Source organism: Candoia aspera, chromosome 17 (assembly GCF_035149785.1).
Source record: "Candoia aspera isolate rCanAsp1 chromosome 17, rCanAsp1.hap2, whole genome shotgun sequence".
In the NCBI taxonomy this organism is placed as follows: domain Eukaryota; kingdom Metazoa; phylum Chordata; class Lepidosauria; order Squamata; family Boidae; genus Candoia; species Candoia aspera.
In genome coordinates, this window is record NC_086169.1 from 5,531,430 (window position 1) to 5,550,363 (window position 18,934).

Consider the following 18,934-nt stretch of genomic DNA (forward strand, 5'->3'; position numbering starts at 1 on the left):
AAGTACTTCTGACCTACAGCGCATTGGATTCCTAGTCCGATCTACCCTGAAGGGCTGGCAAGGACATAGTATATGTTCATAAGGCTGTGCCATGCTTTAGATTCAGTGCAAACGCAGCCCTGTCTGCAACTTATTGAAGCAGTTGCATCTGTTTCTGGGCTCATGCAGCTGCCTGAAATCCCAGAAAAAGGTGTAGATGCTTGGATGAGGCCCAGAAGGTGCTGCCTTCATGCTCCCGAAGCAGCTTGGCAGACCTAAATCCAAAACCACGCTTTTGTACCCATTATTTTTGGTCAGCTGCCCCACACTGACCATCAAGATGGTTACCTCCTAGGGTTACTAACTCACTGCTCCTGGTCCTCTCCAATCTATTTGGTAAGATTATGCAACACCTTAGATAAGATTCCAGTAATGGGCTCCCTGTATTCCCGAAGGCCTTTTTTTAGAATAAAATCTGAAGCACCCCACCGCTTTAATCTTTGGATTGGAGATGGAGGTTGAACTGGATTGGCTACAGGTAGCTACAGGTAGTCCTGGCTTAACGACCACAATTGGGACCGGAATTTCAGTTATTGTTCGTTTATTTATTCAATTTATATAGCTGCCCATCTCAAACCAGTGACTCTGGGTGGCTAACAATAATAAAAACAATCAACCGCTTCGGCTGCTAATCAAAGTGGTCATTAAGTGAATCTGACCCAATTTTATGACCTTTTCTGAGGCGGTTGTTAAGCAAACCACCAGGTCATTAAATGAATCACACACTTCCCCACTGATTTTGCTTGCCAGAAGCCAGATAGGAAGGTCGAAAATGGTGATCATGGGATGCTGCAACAGTCATAAATGCGAACTGGTTGCCTAGTGCCCAAATTGTGATCATGTGACCGTGGGGACACTGCAACGGTCATAAGTGTGAGGGCTAGTCGTAAGCTGGTTTTTCCAGCACCGTTGTAAGTCCGAACCATCACTAAACGAATGATCATTAAGTGAGGACTACCTGTATACAGATGTCTCTTCTCTTCTCTTCCACGGCTCAAATGGCTTCCTTTATCAGCAGCCCGTTGTTGAACAACAAGCAGGACAAGGATTAATATTGTCTTCTGGCTCTGCAGAAGTATTTTCTTTTTGCTTTGGAACTGGCTGGTTTGCTCTTTCGTCCTGCCTCTCAGCCTCTGAGACAAGAACCGTTGATCGCAGGGTGTGAGAATTAAAAGTCAAATGCCGGGCTGGTGGTGGTGGTGGCTTCTAACGTCTCTATCAGCCTGTTCCAGCATCCCCCAATCTAATATTCTCCAGAAACCTTACAAAAGGTCAGGGTATCGTATTGAGAATATGTTCGACTGAGAATCACATTCGTTTCTTCTCTCAGTGCCAGCCGCAAGGGTCTATGGAAGGAAAGGAAACAGCCTCGCTGCATGGGAGTTCGACCCTGGTTCCTTGGGCTCAGAAGCAAGGGTTATCAAGGAAGAACAGCAGGACAGCCCCCAGCTCCCTTCCCTTGGGGAGTGGGGTGGCCTCGGTCTGTGACCAGGGATGACCCCACTTGCAAAAACCCACCATGTTTAAATCGCCATCTTATAGACACGGAGAGACCTTTGCAGTTAGCTGGTTTCACATTTTAATGACTCTAACACACTCTCCAAACTGTGCTTTGAAGTGTCTATTTTCCTTGGAGTCAGAATAAAGAAACCAGTTACTTTTTTCCAGTCTGGATTTGTTGAATGTGAGCCCATCTCCCTTTTCTGAAGGAAGATTTGGTAAACCCCCGAAGCTCTTTTTACAGTCTTTGTAATCTGAATCCAGCTCAGGGGACCTTAGCAAGGGTCTCTGTTATTTCTCTGGCTTAAACCAAGGTTTTTCCCAATGATGGTTCACTTCTGGTGCAGTTTCTCCACTGTTTCCCCTCTATAAAATGATATTTTAAAACTGGGCTGTTATGAAGCTGAAAGCTCAGTGGAACGGGTTTCTGAATGAGAAGGTGAGAAAGGGCAGATGAGGTCACCAAGAAATGGTTTTAGCTCACACAGTGATTTATTTTCCAGTGTAACCATGAGAACTTTTAATATGCTAACAGTTGGCATATAGGTAGGCGAGAGAGAGAAATGATTTGGTTCTATCTGAACCTGCCTTCAAAATGGTCCTCAAAAAGGTGATGGCAGATGGTGGGCTGAGGGGCGGATCTCCTCAGTGGTGGCACCCAAACTGGTGGAGTAAGGAGTTGGCTCTACTCCCCTTTCCTACAGCTTGTCACTATACAAAAAAAGAGCTATCTTGTTTAGATATACAGCAGTCCTTGTTTAGCGACTGCCTCATTTAGTGACCATTCAGAGTTATGACGGTGGTGAAAAAGTAACTTTACAACCAATCCTTGCATTTCTTCGCAGGACTGTAAAGCAAAGGAAAGCTGAAGCAAGATTGTAAGCACAGTCACGGTTTCACTCAGCAACCAAGATGCCGGTCCCAATGGTGGTCACTAAATGAGGACTCCCTGTACGGTTTTATGGTGTGCTCCAAGTTATAACAGTGCTTGTGTGTTAATTATCACTCTATGTAGCTCCCCTCTATTTTTTTAAAAATTAAGTTTGCGAGATGCCTTGGGGATTTTGTTCGTGAATGGAAACGACAAGGTTGTTTTTAAGTGTCTGGCTGCATAGATAAATGCATAAATAAGGCAGTCTTTGCTGGGCTTTATTGCTAGCATAGATTAATGCTCTTCCCATTGCACTGTTTGTTCTGGAGGACTGTGCACAAATCACTGTCTATGCCAAGTCTGTACAGAAGGTGCACAGGTTGTGAACAAAAGTGTGGCGCAAATCCATGCAAACAGGAAAACTCCAGGGATTTGCTTTGTTCTGTTTGTATATTGATCACAAAGCTTCTCTCTTAACTCTTTAGGGCAGTGTTTCTCAACCTCGGCAGCTTTAAGGTGGGTGGACTTCAACTCCCAGAATTCCCCAGCCAGCCAAGCTTGGCTGGCTAGGGAATTCTGGGAGTTGAAGTTCACCCACCTTAAAGCTGCCGAGGTTGAGAAACACTGCTGTAGGGCCACATCTTCCAGAGCGTTTGTCTGTAGTGCCATATCAGTCCTTGAACCTCACCCCCGACTCCAAAACTGCCCTTGGAAAATCTGTGCTTGTTAGTCACATTCACAAAGTGCGCTTGCTGGGGAAGGGAGCGAAGGGGAACAGGAGAGACTAGGTTATGTTTTGCATATGCAAAAGGCCATCTGCTATGTTGTGCCTGGGTAAAGAGACCCCCAAACAGGCTAAAATAATAAAATAACGGGTAAAGAGACCCCCCCAAATAATAGCATAATGAAATGAAATGAAATGAAATGAAATGGAGTTGAGTTGAGTTGAGTTGAGTTTCAGTTTCAGTTTCAGTTTCAGTTTCAGTTTCAATCTCTTTTAAAGCGTCCCCAACTATGTAAAGTTTGGGAAACTCTGCCCTGGGGGAGGCGGTGTGAGAAAAAGTAGCCCCCTCCTCCTCACCACCTCTTACATGGTCCATTCACTTGCCTGGACACCAGAGCCTTTGATGGTTACTTGGTAACTGGTGAGGTAGCATCTGTCCTATTATGTCACTCTAAGCACCAGGTAGAAAATGGGAGGTTAATTCATTTGCCACAGGGAAAAAAGTGAGCGCCCAATGCAGGTACACGGAGTGGGAGGGAGTGGCCGTGGCTGGAAGTGGGGGGGTTCCCTTACCCTTCCTCTCTGCTTGAGCCACGCCGGGTGCTGGTGTGAATTATGGCTGTGCCAGTTAGCAGAGCCAGGAGGGATGAATTTGGCGGCCAGAATATCTCCTTCCTTGCTTTAGGGGCCTCCCGGTTTCCAGGCCCTCTCTCTTGAGTTGGGATTACAATCTAAAACAAACAAATGAACAAACAAACAAAGGCAGAAAACCCTCAGCCCCAGTTTGCAGCCTTGGAGACTCAGTGACATAATGGCCAACTTTCAGTGGCTTCTCTCTCTCTCTCTTCCCCTTCCCTTCCCTTCTCTTCATCTTCTCCTCCCTCTCTCCCTCCCTCCTTCCCCCTTCCCATCCCTTCATTTTTTCCTTCCCCTTCCTTCCTTCCTTCCTTCCTTCCTTCCTTCCCTCCTTCCTTCCTTCCTCTTCCCATCCCTTCATTTTTCCTTCCTTCCTTCCTTCCTTCCTTCCTTCCTTCCTTCCTTCCCCTTCCCTTCCCATCCCATCCCTTCATTTTCCTTTCCTTTCCTTTCCTTTCCTTTCCTTTCCTTTCCTTTCCTTTCCTTTCCTTTCCTTTCCTTTCCTTTCCTTTCCTTTCCTTCCCTTCCCTTCCCTTCCCTTCCCTTCCCTCCCTCCCTCCCTCCCTTCCTTCCTTCTTTCCCATCCCTTGATTTTATTCTTTCCCTCCCCCCCTTCCTCTCTACAAAATAAGTCTAAGAGGAGCAAAAGGTCTTGGGAGCAAAGCTTTCCATTTTTGTACTTAACTCTCCGCGTAGATTGCCAGAAAATGGCAGTGGCCCCATCTTTTCTGATGATATGACTCAAATGCCTCCTGTGGTCAGTTGGGGTTTGGACTCCGACCTGAAGGACGTTGGTTGCCCTAAAAATAGGAGTGGGGGCATCAGGCCCTCAGTCTGGTCCAGCTCTGTCTCTTGTCAGCTTTAGCCTGTCTGGACAATGTCCGTGGCCCAGGATTATGGGACAAGGTGATGGGCCGAAGGGTCCCATCTTCCCCACCCTTCCATCCAAGCAGGAGTTCCTTCACCTAGATATAGGGGGCAGAGAGGGAAAAAAAGAGAGCACTTGCCATCCATATGCATGAAGTTTTATTGCTTTGCACAAATGAGAAGATTGGCCTCAGCCCCGAGGGGTTTACTATCTAAATTTCAGTGGAGGAGAAAGGCAGTGGGAAGCAATGAGAGAGAAAACTAATAAGGGGGAGAAAAATGCATATTAATTGGGGTGATTAATCATCTCGTGTCAACTGATTAAATTTAAATGCATTTGCAAATCAGGGGATCTTGACGGGAGTCTCTTTAATTTACTGGCAAAAATTGGTTTTGCAAACAAACACCATAATTCACGGTTCCCTTCATTTAATATTCCCCCCCCTTTTTTTTGAGAATCAAAAAAACCTTTAAAAGCTTTCAGTTAAAACGTGAAAAACCGGCCCTCAGAATGGACTTAGTCTGCCCTAGTTTTAGGCAGCACCACTAGAGATGTGCGGCGATAGTAATGCTGGGCGTTCCTGAAAGAGCCTGTTGTGAGCCAGTTTGGGTAGGCAACCTAAAAACAGCAGCCCTGTAGAGTAGGCCGGGGTTGGTCCCCTCCCCTTGCAGTTGAGGCTGAGCGAACAATGGCTTAACCACAGCCTCTTAGTGATTTCATGGCTGAGGTAAGGCTGTGGGAGACAAGCTGCTGCTCAGGACCAGCTCTGAGCTACCGAAAGCTTCCAGTCTTTGGCTGTTGGGCTTGACCGCTTGACTTGTGAGTCTTTATTTGGTGCTCCCCGAGCGTTTGGAAAGGAGTGGATTTTCAGCATCTTCTCTGCAGCCAGGTGAAAAGCCTCCCCCTTCTCAAATGTTCTCTTCCCCTGGGAAAGAGGCTTCTGGTTTTCTACTTTAGTCAGAGGTGGATTAAGGATTCCTTCCGAATTTCTCTTGGGGGCGGCCGAGGGGGCGGCCCTTGGTGGAAGGAAGGCCTGAAAGGTCCGCCTGGGAGGAATTCCTTTCCAAGGACTTCCTTTGGGGTGGATTGGTGGGAAGCCAGGGAGGCTGCAGATGGCTGGAACAAGGTTTGTGCCAAGGAAGAGGGATTATTTACCCAGGCACCCTGTGACCATCATTATGCCACACGGCATCCACAGGCATTTCCACCCCAATCATCGTCTCCTCTGCCTCCTCCATCCATCCATCCATCCCCCTTCCCCTTCCCCTTCCCCTTCCCCATCTCTTTTATCCGTCCGTCCATCCATCCATCCATCCATCCATCCCTCTCCCCTCTCTCCCTTTCCTCCTCCTCCTCTTCCTCCTCCCCTCCTCCTCCTCCTTCTCCTTCTCATCCATCCATCCCTCTCTCCTTGCTTCCTTCCTTCCTCCCTTCCCCTTTCCCTTCTCTTTTGTCCATCCATCCATCCATCCATCCATCCATCCCTCTCCCCTCTCTCCCTTTCCTCCTCCTCTTCCTCCTCCCCTACTCCTTCTCCTTCTCCTTCTCCTTCTCATCCATCCATCCCTCTCTCCTTCCTCCCTTCCTCCCTTCCCCTTCCCCTTCTCTTTTGTCCATCCATCCATCTATCCATCCATCCCTCTCCCCTCCCTCCCTCCTCCTCCTCCTTATGGATTCCTGGAGTTGAGACTTCTTGACCACCTCCTCTTCCTCTTCTTCCTCTTCTTCCTCTTCTTCCTCTTCCTCTTCCTCTTCCCTTCCCCCTTCCCCTTCTTTCATTTCTGAAAGCAAAATTTCTTTCATCCAATGGGGTGGGAATTGATGGGGGGGGGGGAAGTCTTGGGGAACTGTTCTGAAAAACACTAAGAAAAACTCAAGACGGCTGGGCAGGATTTGGAAGAAAGCTACTGCAATTGGGCAGTCAGGCCAATGCAAGTCCACCCCAGTCAGGTTAAGGGGCATCAGCGCTGACAGGAGAGACTTCATCCATGAAATGGGGTGGTCCTTTGTTTTCCCTCTTCTAGATATGCCCGTAGGAAGTCGGCACTGAGAAAACACAAGGACATCCTAGCCAAGATGAATGAAGAGGAGCAGAATCATTCAGCCTTCTTTATCAGGGTTAAGAATCCAGCCGAACGGGTAAATGGGGTCTGGGGCAAGGTGGGGAGAAGAGTCAGAGGGAAAAAACGGGGAAGAAGCAGCCGAAAATGTTTTGAAAAGAGCCAGACAGGCTCACACCTTTCTTCCAGCTGCTGGACAGATGTTGTTGCATTGCTGGCATTCCAGCGGAGGTGTTTGTTGAAGTCGAGTTTCAGAGGAGAGGCACCTGTTTAATTTATGATTAAGACTGAGAATCATGGTGGCTAGTAATGAAAGTTACACTGATTTTCATTTTAATCAGCATTCTTCATTTTGTCACTGATAGTCCTCTCCTCCTCCTTTGCGGGGGGCGGTGGGGCGGGGGACAGACAAAAAAGCAGGACGTGTTTGTCTAACTCACCAAATTAGCCATTTTTACCCATGAGCATCAGACCCTGAGCTTGAAATCTTTTTCTCCTGCAGAGCAGGCGTTCCCCCTTCGAATTATTCTGCTTGTTTTGTGAACTATAGTTCCCATAGGCATCTGAAAGCTGAGTCCGTTTGGTGGGCAGTCAGGGTGGGGATGCGAGAGGGAAATTCCATAAAGTTTTCCTGATTGGGAAGTAGTTGGAAAAGGAATAATTTGGCTGGTGGTCTTCTAACTCAAATTTTAGGGCCACGCTCCCAACAGCTGTTAGATTCTATTTTGAGGAAGAGGTTGCAGTGTTTCTCAACCTTGGCAGCTTGAAGATGTGTGGACTTCAACTCCCAGAATTCCCCAGCCAGCCATGCTTGTGGCAATGGACTTCACCCCCTCCTGCCCCTAATTTGGCTTTGGGACTACAGTGACAAGTCTGAAGACCCCTTGACTCCTTTGTTGGATTTAAGAGAGGGTTATATGTATCTTCCCAGTCTGTCACCGAGTGACTGTGGGAGCATTGAATAAATCATGCTCTCCCAGCATAGTCTACCTGCCAGGACTATTGAAAAAAAATGTTTGGTGGAAGGGCAGGCTCCAAAATGCAGCCACAGCATTTTATTTATTTATCCTGTATAGAGTATTTTCAGCCTTTTGCCCTCTTTTCCTGCAGTACCTGAAACAATCAGCAGGTGATGCTAATGCACCATGCAAAGATGCAAAGGTACCCATTTGGCCTACATTTTGAGAGGGTGCCTGTAGCTTTAAAAATGGTCTTGCAAGGAGAATAGCTGAAATGGTCAAGGTGCGTCTAATGTGTGCAGCAACTTTTGGCATGCACAGAAGGTCTGCATCAAACAGCCAGAAGAACAGCAACTGAGTTAGAGGGGTGGTGCTAAAGATGAATTTGGCTGGGTGGGAATAGAGTGTGACAATGACTTCACACCTGCGATGATGCCACAACGGGTGTGATGCCAGTTGTCCATCTTGCCCCACCCTAAAGATGCAGAGGGCCTCAGTTCAAATTGGGATGCCTAGAAGTTTGTTTATTTATTTCAATCAATTTTTTTGGAATGTTTGCTTAAGCAGCATTTCCATCGGACAAAAATTTGCATCTAACTTTGTTGAGATGATTTTCAACAACCTGGGCCAGGCCCATACTTGCTGTCATCGATAACTGATGTCAACTTATGCTTCGAAAGAAACGAAGGGCCCACCATAAATGCTCTCTGGTCGTGAGATTAGCGTGGCCCTCCACCACAGGTATTGGGAACAAGCCATGGTGACATCACGTGCGCCATGCTGCTCTCAAGCAAATGTCACGAATTTGTATCATTTGCACTATGGTGTCAAGATGCGTGTGATGTCAGTTGTCTACCATGGCCCACCTCACCTGGCACCTGTGTCTACCACCTTCCTAAGTCTTGTTGGAATAGGGATAAAGGGAGTTGGGGGATCCCATAATTCCCACAGACTGGGGGATGACTCACAGAAGGCATCTGTATTATTGGAAGGACCAAAATGTGCTGCTGAGCATTTTCCCCAACCCATACTACAGTACAGGTCTTCCAAGACCATTTATCCAACCCTCACAACAAAGATGCTCGTGCGCTCCAGCTCAGCCATGGCCAATGACCCATCTGATCATCTGAGACCTGCTTTTGAACAGACTCTTGCAGAGAAGCCACGTCTGTGTGTGTGTGTGTGAAGCAGCAATTTTGCTTTTAAGCTGCTCTGCTGGATTCCAGATCTTGCTGATGCAACATCCTCTGTAAGGGGATGGCTCTTCTGCTCGCAGACTGATCACGCTAAGGCAGAGATTGGTCTGCCTGTGGGAAGAGAACAGACATAGTAGAGATGGCCATTTTGTTTGGGCCCTTTGTGTCTTCCAGGAGGAATTGAAACCAGGAGACCTTATTGAGATCTTCCGTCCTTCTTGCCAACACTGGGCCATCTATATAGGGGATCAACAGGTGGTCCACTTGGCAACCGAATGTAAGTATGCTGATTCCTGGGAGTGGAAAAGAGGTTCCTTTCATCAAACTGGACGGTTCTCGTAAGATATCTTGGTGGCTTCTCAATCCCCAATATATCATCTCTCTCCCCAATATATCACTGAGAGCCAGTTTGGTGTCGTGATTAAGGCACCAGGCTGGAAACCGGGAGGCTGTGAGTTCAAGTCCTGCCTTAGGCACGAAGCCAGCTGGGTGACCTCGGGCCAGTCACTCTCTCTCAGCCTGGGGAAGGAGGCAATGGCAAACCACTTCCAAAAAACCTTGCCAGGAATACTGCAGAGTCTTGTCCAGGCAGTCTCTGAGAATCAGACATGATTGAAGGGATTAAAAAAACCCTATTGTTAACTTTTTTCCTTTCCTTTCCTTTTAGTCATTTTAACAAGTTTTACAAAGCCTACACAAGAATGGACAGCAACAAACCCCCCGCCCCATATAAAAGCAATAGAACAGAATGCAATAACCAACTAAATAAAGAAAAGGAAAGAAACAACAACAAAGGGTTACTATCTGAATATATCACATACCCATCATGTATTAAACATTATTTAAACATTCCTAGATTAAAGATAATTCTCTACTGTTGTCAACTGTCATGAAACTGGTGCCAAAGGGAAGTAGATGCATCACACCAGCATTTGTTGTTAACCAAAAGAAGATTTGAATATAACAGAGAGAGAACGTTAAGGCTTTGCCTTGGGGCCCCCTGTTGCATTTTGGAGAGTGGCCCTTGGCATGGAGACATGCCAAATGTCTTTCTCCCTCTGTGGGGGCTGCTCTGATCTGGCCCTTGTTCCTCCTGCTTTCCAGGTGACCATTTAGCAGATGGCTCTCCCAACCCCTTGGCAATCTTATCCGAGAGAGTTTGTGTAAAGAAGGATTGGCTGGAAGACGTCGTCCGGAAGGACAGATACCGAGTGAATAATAAGCATGACGAGACACACCCACCGCTACCCCTCTCTAAGATCCTCTGGCAGACGGAGGAATTGGTCGGAAAAGAGATGCCTTACACCCTGAGCAGCCAAAACTGCGAGAATTTTGTTATGGAGCTACGTTATGGACCTGAAATGAACGAACAGGTGTGTGGCCCCGAGCCTGAAAGCTTAGGGGGAAAAGGCAGGTTGCACATACGGGATGGAGGGAAGGTGTTTGCAGTTTTTATGCCTGGGGCTTGCATGGCAGTGGGGTGTATTGTTTAGAGTAGCCGTTCCCAATTCGGTGCAGGTTTCTCAGGTGACAATCCCCGTCACCCACCAACTGGCTGCTGTTGTGCATGTTCTGTCTCCATATAACCTACCCTGGGGGGATGTTGTGAGGGTAAAATGTTAGGAAAAGGCAGAGGATAAAGTATTGCCTCCTAAATGTCTTGTAGGAACAGCAGATTAATAATTAAATCCTTTCATTTAGTTATGGGCTGCTTAAGATCTGTTCTGTCGTAGAGTGAAGAACCACGCTGAGACAGTATCTTGGTCTCTAGTGTTTATTGAACTACTCTAGTAGACAGAAAATCCGGTCAAACTGAGAGACCATGGGAAGCCCACACAGATAAACCCCAAAACCGAAGGTGGGTCTGCTCTGAGTTTCTTTGAAGGAAGGTTCAAAGCCTCTAAACTGTGCATGCGTTTTTCCCCTGGATAGGGTCCCCCTCCTGCTCACCATCAGTACTCGTGACAAGATCTATTTATTCTGCTTTTATCCTTCGGTCTAGAACAGTATTTCTCAACTTTAAGATGTGTGGACTTCAACTCCCAGAATTCCCCAGCCAGCATGCTGGCTGGGGAATTCTGGGAATTGAAGTCCGCACATCTTAAAGTTGCAAAGGTTGAAAAACACTGGTCTGGAATATTGGTTCTAAAATATCTGTTCGAGAATGAACAGGTATTTTGCCTGGGTGTCAGACTTTCAAGTAGGGAACAAATGGGTATGAACAGAGCAATCCTATGCATGTTTATGAAGACATCCTCTTTAAGTCAGTGGGTTTTATTCTAAACAGTGCAATCCCTTATACGTTCATTCAGAAGTAATTATCTCTGAGCTTCATGGGACTTTCTTTAGGATAAACTTTGGAGGGCACCCTCAAACGTAGCAAGCACATATTAAACGAACGACACCTGAGCTTTTGGTAGAATGGAAGGCCTTCAAGCCAGCATAGAAAAGAGATCTAAAATTAAACCAACATTGTTGTTGTTTTTTATTTACAAAGAGCAAGAGCACGGAAATATCACAAGCTAATCGATGGATCAATTTTTATGATGCATGTACCAATTAAAGAATCTATTGTGCTGGTGTGCTAGCATGCAAGTCAGACAGTCCATCACTGACATGGAGAGAGTCTTCGCCTTCTGTTAGCAATTTGCTAATGCATTTTAATAAGAGTAGGGAAACATTTAACCATTGCCCCCCAAGTCTATTGAGAGACTTGCTTAAGTCTTAAAAATAAAATGAACAAAAACTGTCATGACACATTGAGGTTATCTGTCCTTTGCAGATCATTTCCTAGTGGTCAGAAAGAGTCATATTTCATTAATGGTCATTCCAGAAAATATTCTCCAGATTGCTGAGACTGTTTTTTCCCCCTGCTTCTTGAAATACGCTGCCCACCCAAGTTTCAGAAGGTGGTAATCCGGCAAGCAACTTTAGAATTTGGCTAGACAACCTGTGACCCATTGGGTTATAATTTCAGAGATATTTCCTCACCAGATTCCTCAACACCTTCAACCATGGCAGAGCTTCTAATGTCCTGCCTTCACTGGAAAAGTTCTTAAAAATTCAGGGAGATATTCAGAGACGCATCTGCCTTGAAAATAGCCCATGTCCTTCCTACTTGAACTGTATAGCCCAGCCAAACAGGAGCTGACCACAGGAAATATTTTATGACATTTTGTATTATGTCATTAAAATGTAGAATAATTTTGATGTCATAAAATGTTTTATAACATTTGCCAAACATCAATTCCATGGGAGTCATGGATCCTGGATTTTGGATGCGTTCTGTAAGTTGGCCCATTTGAGGTCCCTTGGTTCAAAAATGGTCGGCCTACGATGCACCGTTTTGCCCAGTTAAAGGTTACAAACTGACAGACCCAAGAGTTTTAGTAGTATATAGATTTGCACCTGAACTAGAGCTGGAGAATGTCCCAAATGGGCTGAAGCATTGCTATTTAGTATTTACTTCTTTTGAAAATGTTTTATTCTCCTTTACAACTCAGGGAGAGCTTTCAGGCCAGTTGAGCAGCTCCCAGAATAAAGAATAATCAATAGAGAACATCATTAGAAACACATCTTTGAAAGATGATCTATGGAGCAATAAAAGGAGTGCTCGAGCAGTAATGGCCACAAACAGAAATGTGTGATAAACTCCAAAAGAACAAAATCAGATGAAAGGAAAGCAGCAGCAGCAACAACAACAACAGAAGGATGTATTTTAACGTTTGAGCTGGCCCACAACAGATCTTTCAACAGAAACCAAGCAAACCAAGCTGGAGAGTTTTCCAGATTTGGGCACCATCATTGAAAAGACCACTTGTTATTCTCCATTTTCCACTCCACTCTGGTGCTGAGAGTGCCCTGGAAACAATCTGCATTGACTGAATTAAAAGGCCTTCCGGTGGGTGAAGGGAGTCTTGTCTATCCCACATCCCCAGGGCTATAACCATTTGTAAATGCTCTTTTTAAAAGCTGTTGATTTGATTTTAAAGGCAGATAACAGGATTCGCAGCTGTGATATCTGCTGAAAAAGGCTTGCTTGCTTCCTGTTGAGATGTGCTTGCATAAGTCAATACAACACAGTAGGAACTGCAACAAAATGTAACGTGAAGTGATTCCGTTCAGGATTCCAACCAGCCAATGAACTGTGCCCTTTCTCAGACCATCTCTTTCATTATCCTACCCATACTCAATTTATTATATATATCATCCATCTTCTTGGAGCCATCAGCATCTGAGTCAGTTGCTTGGGGTTAAGAGACATTAGAACTGGTCTCCTGGGTGTGCTTGGGCTGCAGTATCCCTGGTTGAACCCCATAAGGCAGAGAGACAGAACTTGCTCCAGGTTGAAGACCAAAGTTAGCCTTGCACTGTCATGCAATGGTCCACGCTTCAAAACATGTAATTATTCTCCAGTCATAGACTCAAAGAATTATGCAATTGGAAGCAACCACAAGGATCATCTTGTGCAGGAAAACCAGTTCAACCATCCATGACAGTGGGTTGTCTAGCCTCTGTTTAGAAAAATGCCAGAATGCTACCTCTCTATAGGTAGATCTTGCCACCAGGAAGTTTTTCCTGATATTGAAACAAAATCTAGGTACTTGCAACTTCTACCCATTCTTTAGGTGAAACATTCTAGGCAAAACATTCATTTTTATCACAGAAATTCTCCCTAACAGTGACAATTTTAATTTTTCCCATCTTAACATGTCCTTCTTAATTCCATTCCATGTCTTAACATAATTATTTTGAAATAACATACAATTCATATTTGTCATGATAACACCCAACATTTTTTTCTCAGTCTTAAAACCATTTTTCTCCATTAGTTCTATTTGATCACCTAATTTCATATATTTTTTTAACATCTTCATCTTCTGACTGTTAATCTTAAAACCTGCTGGGGTTTTAAGATTAACAAAGTCCTTTAATTTTCCCATTAGTGGATCTTCCAAAACTAACACCAGGTAAATGCCCTTAACTTATAAGTTTTTTATTCTTATTCTTAAGTTTCTTTTTAAATCTTAACTCCTGCGATTCCCTCATCTTGTCTTTTGTCTCTATTCAATATCTCAAGAACTAAAATAAACAAGCGTTGAGGCAGCGGGCATCCTTCTCTTGCCCCTTTTTGAATCTCACAAGATTTTATTAGTTCTCCATTAACGATTATTTGTGCTTTCTGTGAAGTATAAATCGATCTTACCCATTTAATAAAATTATCTCCAAGATTCATATGTTCTAGAACTCTAAGCAAGAAAATCTAATTCAAATGGTCAAAGGCCTTCTCTGCACTTAAGAAGATCAACGCAGCCTGTTTTTTGTTGTGTTGCTCCAAATACTCCAGAATATCCAAAACTTTTCTAATATTATCTTGTAATTGTCCTTTTAGGTAAAAACCCACTTCGATCTTCATGAATAAAGTCCTGTAAAATAATTTTCAACCTTTCAGCCAAAATCATGGTAAACCATGTATAGTCGTTATTCAATAAAGGATATTGGTCGATAATTCCTTGTTAAATGCTATATTAGCCTCTTTCCAGCTATCAGGAACCTTTCCATTCTGTAAAATAATCTTCACTGTTTGTCGTAAAGGTTCTAAAAGCGGTCATGGGGAAGAGTTCCTAAACATCTTCCCTATGACTCCCTTTCTAGTGCCTTATTTTTATTTATTTATTTAATTTTATTTATTTTCTATCCCGCCTTTATTATTTTTATAAATAACTCAAGGCAGCGAACATACCTAATCCTCCTTCCTCCTCCTATTTTCCCCACAACAACAGCCCTGTGAGGTGAGCTGGGCTGAGAGAGAGGGACTGGCCCAAGGTGACCCAGCTGGCTTTCATGCCTAAGGCGGGACTCGAACTCACAGCCTCCTGGTTTCTAGCCCGTTGCCCTAACCACTAGACCAGACTGGCTCTATCATGTCTCCCCTATGCTGTCATTTCTCCTGGCTGACCATCCTAAGTCATGTATTTAATATTTTCCCCCATCAAAATTTCAATACAGTAACAAATCATGGAAGTCTCTCTGGGCCACACCCAGTGGATTCAAAGGTCGAATGCAAGCTAGGATCGTCAGCAGGGCCTGCTTCTGAATAGACTTGTTCACTACCATATTAGTGTTTTTGCACTTAACTGCTGAGTAAATCCTATCAAAATGGTTGCAGTGCAGCTTGCAAGTAAAGCTACAATGGAATGTGTGTGGAAAAATGCACATGTTCCCTTGAGGAACAGAATATTTGGGGGGGGAAATACCGGCTGATGCTGGCTGCAAAAAAGTAGAAAAGAGCAAGCTGAGGACAGAACAAGACTCTGCAAAGTGATCCTTGACCAGAGATGATGGATGTTGCAAAGACACCTCACCCTTTCAGTAGCTGACCTTGAACTCATTTTTGGACCCTCGAGGTTAGGGGACAAGCAAGAAGCCACCAGCTTTATTGTGTCTCATGCATCAACCCCCCCCCCCCATTTCTTTTCCCTCTTACAGGAAGAAATAAAACCCGGGGACCTCATCGAGATTTTCCGCTCTTGTTATCAACACTGGGGTATCTACGTCGGAGAGGGCAAGGTCGTTCACTTAGCCCCCGAATGTGAGTTTCCATGGAAACCAATGGGCCCAGCGTGAGATGTTTGGGATTCCACTGCAGATCAAATAATAAATAATCATCATTATCTCAGTGGTGCACACACAGAGAAATGGTGGCTGAACACTCAGGGGTGGAGTGTGCCCAACTAGGTTAGTCAGAGACCCAGTGGCTGCATTCTCACAAAGGGATAAGTGTGGTGTGTTGCTCGGCACCAGCGCCACTTAGTTTATATCACACTGCATTGTGAAAGCACAGAAAATGGGTTAATCCACTAACCGAATTAACATGTGCTGTGCGCAGCCAAAGGACCTTCACGTTTAATTCACTCCCCTGTATAGTTTTCCCTGGCCCGTTTGCAACTCATCCTGGCTACTTCACACTATATTAGCTTAGATGAAAATGGGTATGGATAGCTTGCAGTTCAACACGCTCCTTGCAGGGAGATGGGCAGTGATAAAAAGTTGACAAATAAAAAAAATAAAAAAATAAACATGTCTCTAAGACCCAGTCTTTGTCTTAACGAGGCAGTGAATGTGCAATTACCCCATTTCAGCCCAAACATTGGCCTATCTGGTTGGACAGTGCCACTGCGTTTTGTTAACCTGGGTTTGGCGTGCTGTGTGAACTCAACCTGCCCCCTCTCTCCTTCCACAAGGTGACCGTCTTGCGAATGGGGCTGCCAGCGTATTGGCGGTCTTGTCTGACAGAGCATACGTGAAGAAAGATTGGCTGGAAACTGTGGTGCGAAAAGACGAATATCGAGTGAACAACAAACATGACTATACACATCCCCCATTGCCCCTGGCCAAGATCCTCCAGCGGGCAGAAGAGCTGGTGGGCAGAGAGATGCCCTACAACCTCACCAGCCACAACTGTGAACACTTTGTCATGGAGTTGCGATACGGCGTTGCAATGAGTGATCAGGTACGATGGGATGACATTGAAAATAGTGCGGTGGTGGGAGATCCGGAGCTGGTCCTACCACGAGGCAACGGGAATTCAAAATGCAGCGAAGTTCTTTGCTATTTCTTCTGTAACGACTGTCTTTTTGGATCACTGAGGAAAGGAAGAGGCGCCTATAGATGGGTTCTTTGGTAATATGCACCCTGACTGACTCTGGGTAGCTTTTGTTCTTTGTCCAACGGTAAAATGCCGTGGCCTGGCCTAAAATGGGGTGCTGGTTGGTTTGAGGATGAATTGGTGTACCCTTGATGATTGATTGATCGATTGGGTGCTATTGAGTTGGTGTTGACTCTTAGCCATTAGACAGATAGATCTTCTCCAGGATGATCTGTCTCCAACCAGATCCTTCAGCTCTTCCAACAGGGCATTCATGACCAACGTAATCAGGTCCATCCACCCTGCAGTCATCCTCTTTTTCTCTTTCCTTCCACCTTTTTCAGCATTATAGACTTCTCCAGAGATTGAGGTCTTTCTATGATGTGTCCGAAGTAGGATCATTTGATGTTTCAGCATTTCGATATCACTGAGGCTTGTTACGGATGCTCCCTCTGCCCCTTTTCTTTTTCTGCTGTGAAACAGGATTTGTAGCCTTGGACACAATGCAAAATCCTTCTGAATCTTTTGGACTGGAGAAGCAGGCTGGATGAGCGATGCCGTTTGAAAAACCCTTCAGACCTGTTGCTTCCTTCCTGTGTTTCAGAGCAGTTTTAAATTAGTGCCAAGCAGGAGAAATTAATCCATTCAATCAATGCTCATTCACTTGGATGGAAGAATTTCTTGCTGATTTTGTTTTTTTTGAAGGAGAAGAGCACTGGGGGGGGGGGGGAAATTTCTCACAGGGGGAGAAGTGGTGTTCTTGAATGTATTTTAAGGTGACCAAGGGATGTAAGCAAATCAAATCAAATGTGTTTTTCATTCTGCCTGATGAATATGGACATCTTTCTCATGGTCTATTCAGCATCCCTGGCTTCCCATGCACCTGTACAATCCCAAGGGAGGATATCAGGAGGAACTTCCTCCTGGGGGACGGGGGGAGGGCGTTATCTTCAATTTAGGACACCAGGGATGTCAACCAGGAAGGCTGCAAAGTGATGGAAAGATACAGAACTGGGAACAACCATGACAGCTGTTATTTCCTTTGCTACCCCCAGCAATCAAGTCAGCTCCAAAGCCCCCCTCCCAAGAGAAATTCAAAAGGAATTCTAAAGCTCTCTGTGAGTAAGAGAATAAAACAGAAGCTTCATTTCCCAGAAGAGGAAAAGCTGCTCAGCAACTGCATGGCATATTTTGACACAGCATTATTCTTTAGTGGCTCTGCTGTGAAGTGATCTAGAGATTTCTTGATCTGTAGCCTGTTTCTTTTTCCCTGGAAGCTTTTTAAGCACGGAGTTGTGAGATTAACCTGTCTTTCCAGCAGCCCTCTGTAAAATGGGCGCCAACGAATGACATGCTTTTCATCCCTTTCCTGTGCTTTCTTTCAGGTCACTGAAGCCATTGCTGTGGGAACAATTGGCATGATGGGCGTGGCGGCCGCCATGATCCGATCTGCGGCCAAGAGGCGCAAGCACTACAATGAATAGGTTGTGGGGGCAGAGGCCTCCACAGCAGGATCGTTACCACCTCTGGGGGTGTTTTGACTGCCTAGTGTCTTTTATTTGCCATATTGTTTTAAGACCACCAGACCAAAAATTAAATCAGATTTTGTGGCAGAAGGCCACCACCCACATCGTGCTTGGAGCCAATAAAACTCTCTTCAGGACTTACACTTATGGCAATCCTTGTTTTGTTGAGGAAGGACGGTGATTTTAAAATGTGTGGCTGAGTTTGTTGCTTTTTAGGTGCGTTCAGCACCATCTGTTGGAAGAAATGGAACTCTTACAAATAGTTAATATATTACCCACAATTCCCCTGAGTAATTCTACATCAGGGGCATTGTGGGGAATTTAACAGTGGCTCATAGCCACCTGGCTGTTTTCTCAAAGGGGTGTGTGTGGGCATAGGCCATGCCAGGACAGAGATGCTGAGAGTGGTCCAAGAATCTGTGATACATGTTGACAACATGGCTTGCTACTGTCCTGTGGAATACTTATTTTCTAGATCTAATACCTGCCTTTCCTCTAAAATCTCAAAGCAGAGCCTTCAGTGTTCTTCCCCTTCTCTCTCTACCACCACACCCCTGCAAGGTAGGTTGGGCTGAGAACATGAGGCCGAAAGCCATTCACTGGGCCTCCGAGGCTGAGTATAGATTTGAATCTGAGCTTTCCCTGTTGGCAGCTCCGACATTCTTGGGCTGCCTTCATTTTGAATTGTGGCGTCTCCACATTTCTGTCCCTTCCTTTTCTTTAGTAAGATGGTCAGGATCCCCAAGGCAGAACAGACTTTCTGCCTTCCACAGTTCTCTCCCAAGCGGTGTGTGTTGTGTCAGGACCTTTCTTCGTTCCAGGTGTTCTCCCGCACAAATGCAGCCAGGGCAGCTTTTGCTGATACGAAAGGGCTGGGAAGGTGGCTGAAGCTTCGCGGCCTGAATGT

At 45.3% G+C, this 18,934-nt stretch overlaps 1 protein-coding gene across 1 annotated transcript; it reads left to right on the plus strand.

Annotated features, from left to right (window-relative positions):
* The first annotated feature begins 4,647 nt into the window (after positions 1-4,647).
* LOC134506853 (uncharacterized) lies at positions 4,648-18,138 on the plus strand. The gene is made up of 8 exons (XM_063317216.1): positions 4,648-4,676; positions 6,663-6,777; positions 7,809-7,859; positions 9,028-9,130; positions 9,958-10,226; positions 15,343-15,445; positions 16,098-16,366; positions 17,887-18,138. Exons 1-8 carry the CDS (start codon positions 4,648-4,650, stop codon positions 17,983-17,985), a joined length of 1,038 nt encoding a protein of 345 aa, XP_063173286.1. The 3' UTR covers positions 17,986-18,138.
* Positions 18,139-18,934: the final 796 nt, after the last annotated feature.

Excerpts from the sequence above, each read along its gene's own strand:
- LOC134506853 (XM_063317216.1), top strand. The coding sequence starts at position 4,648 with ATGTCCGTGGCCCAGGATTATGGGACAAG. Across the intron at positions 10,227-15,342 it reads GACCTGAAATGAACGAACAG|GAAGAAATAAAACCCGGGGA; the intron begins GTGTGTGGCCCC and ends TCCCTCTTACAG. Across the intron at positions 16,367-17,886 it reads GCGTTGCAATGAGTGATCAG|GTCACTGAAGCCATTGCTGT; the intron begins GTACGATGGGAT and ends GCTTTCTTTCAG.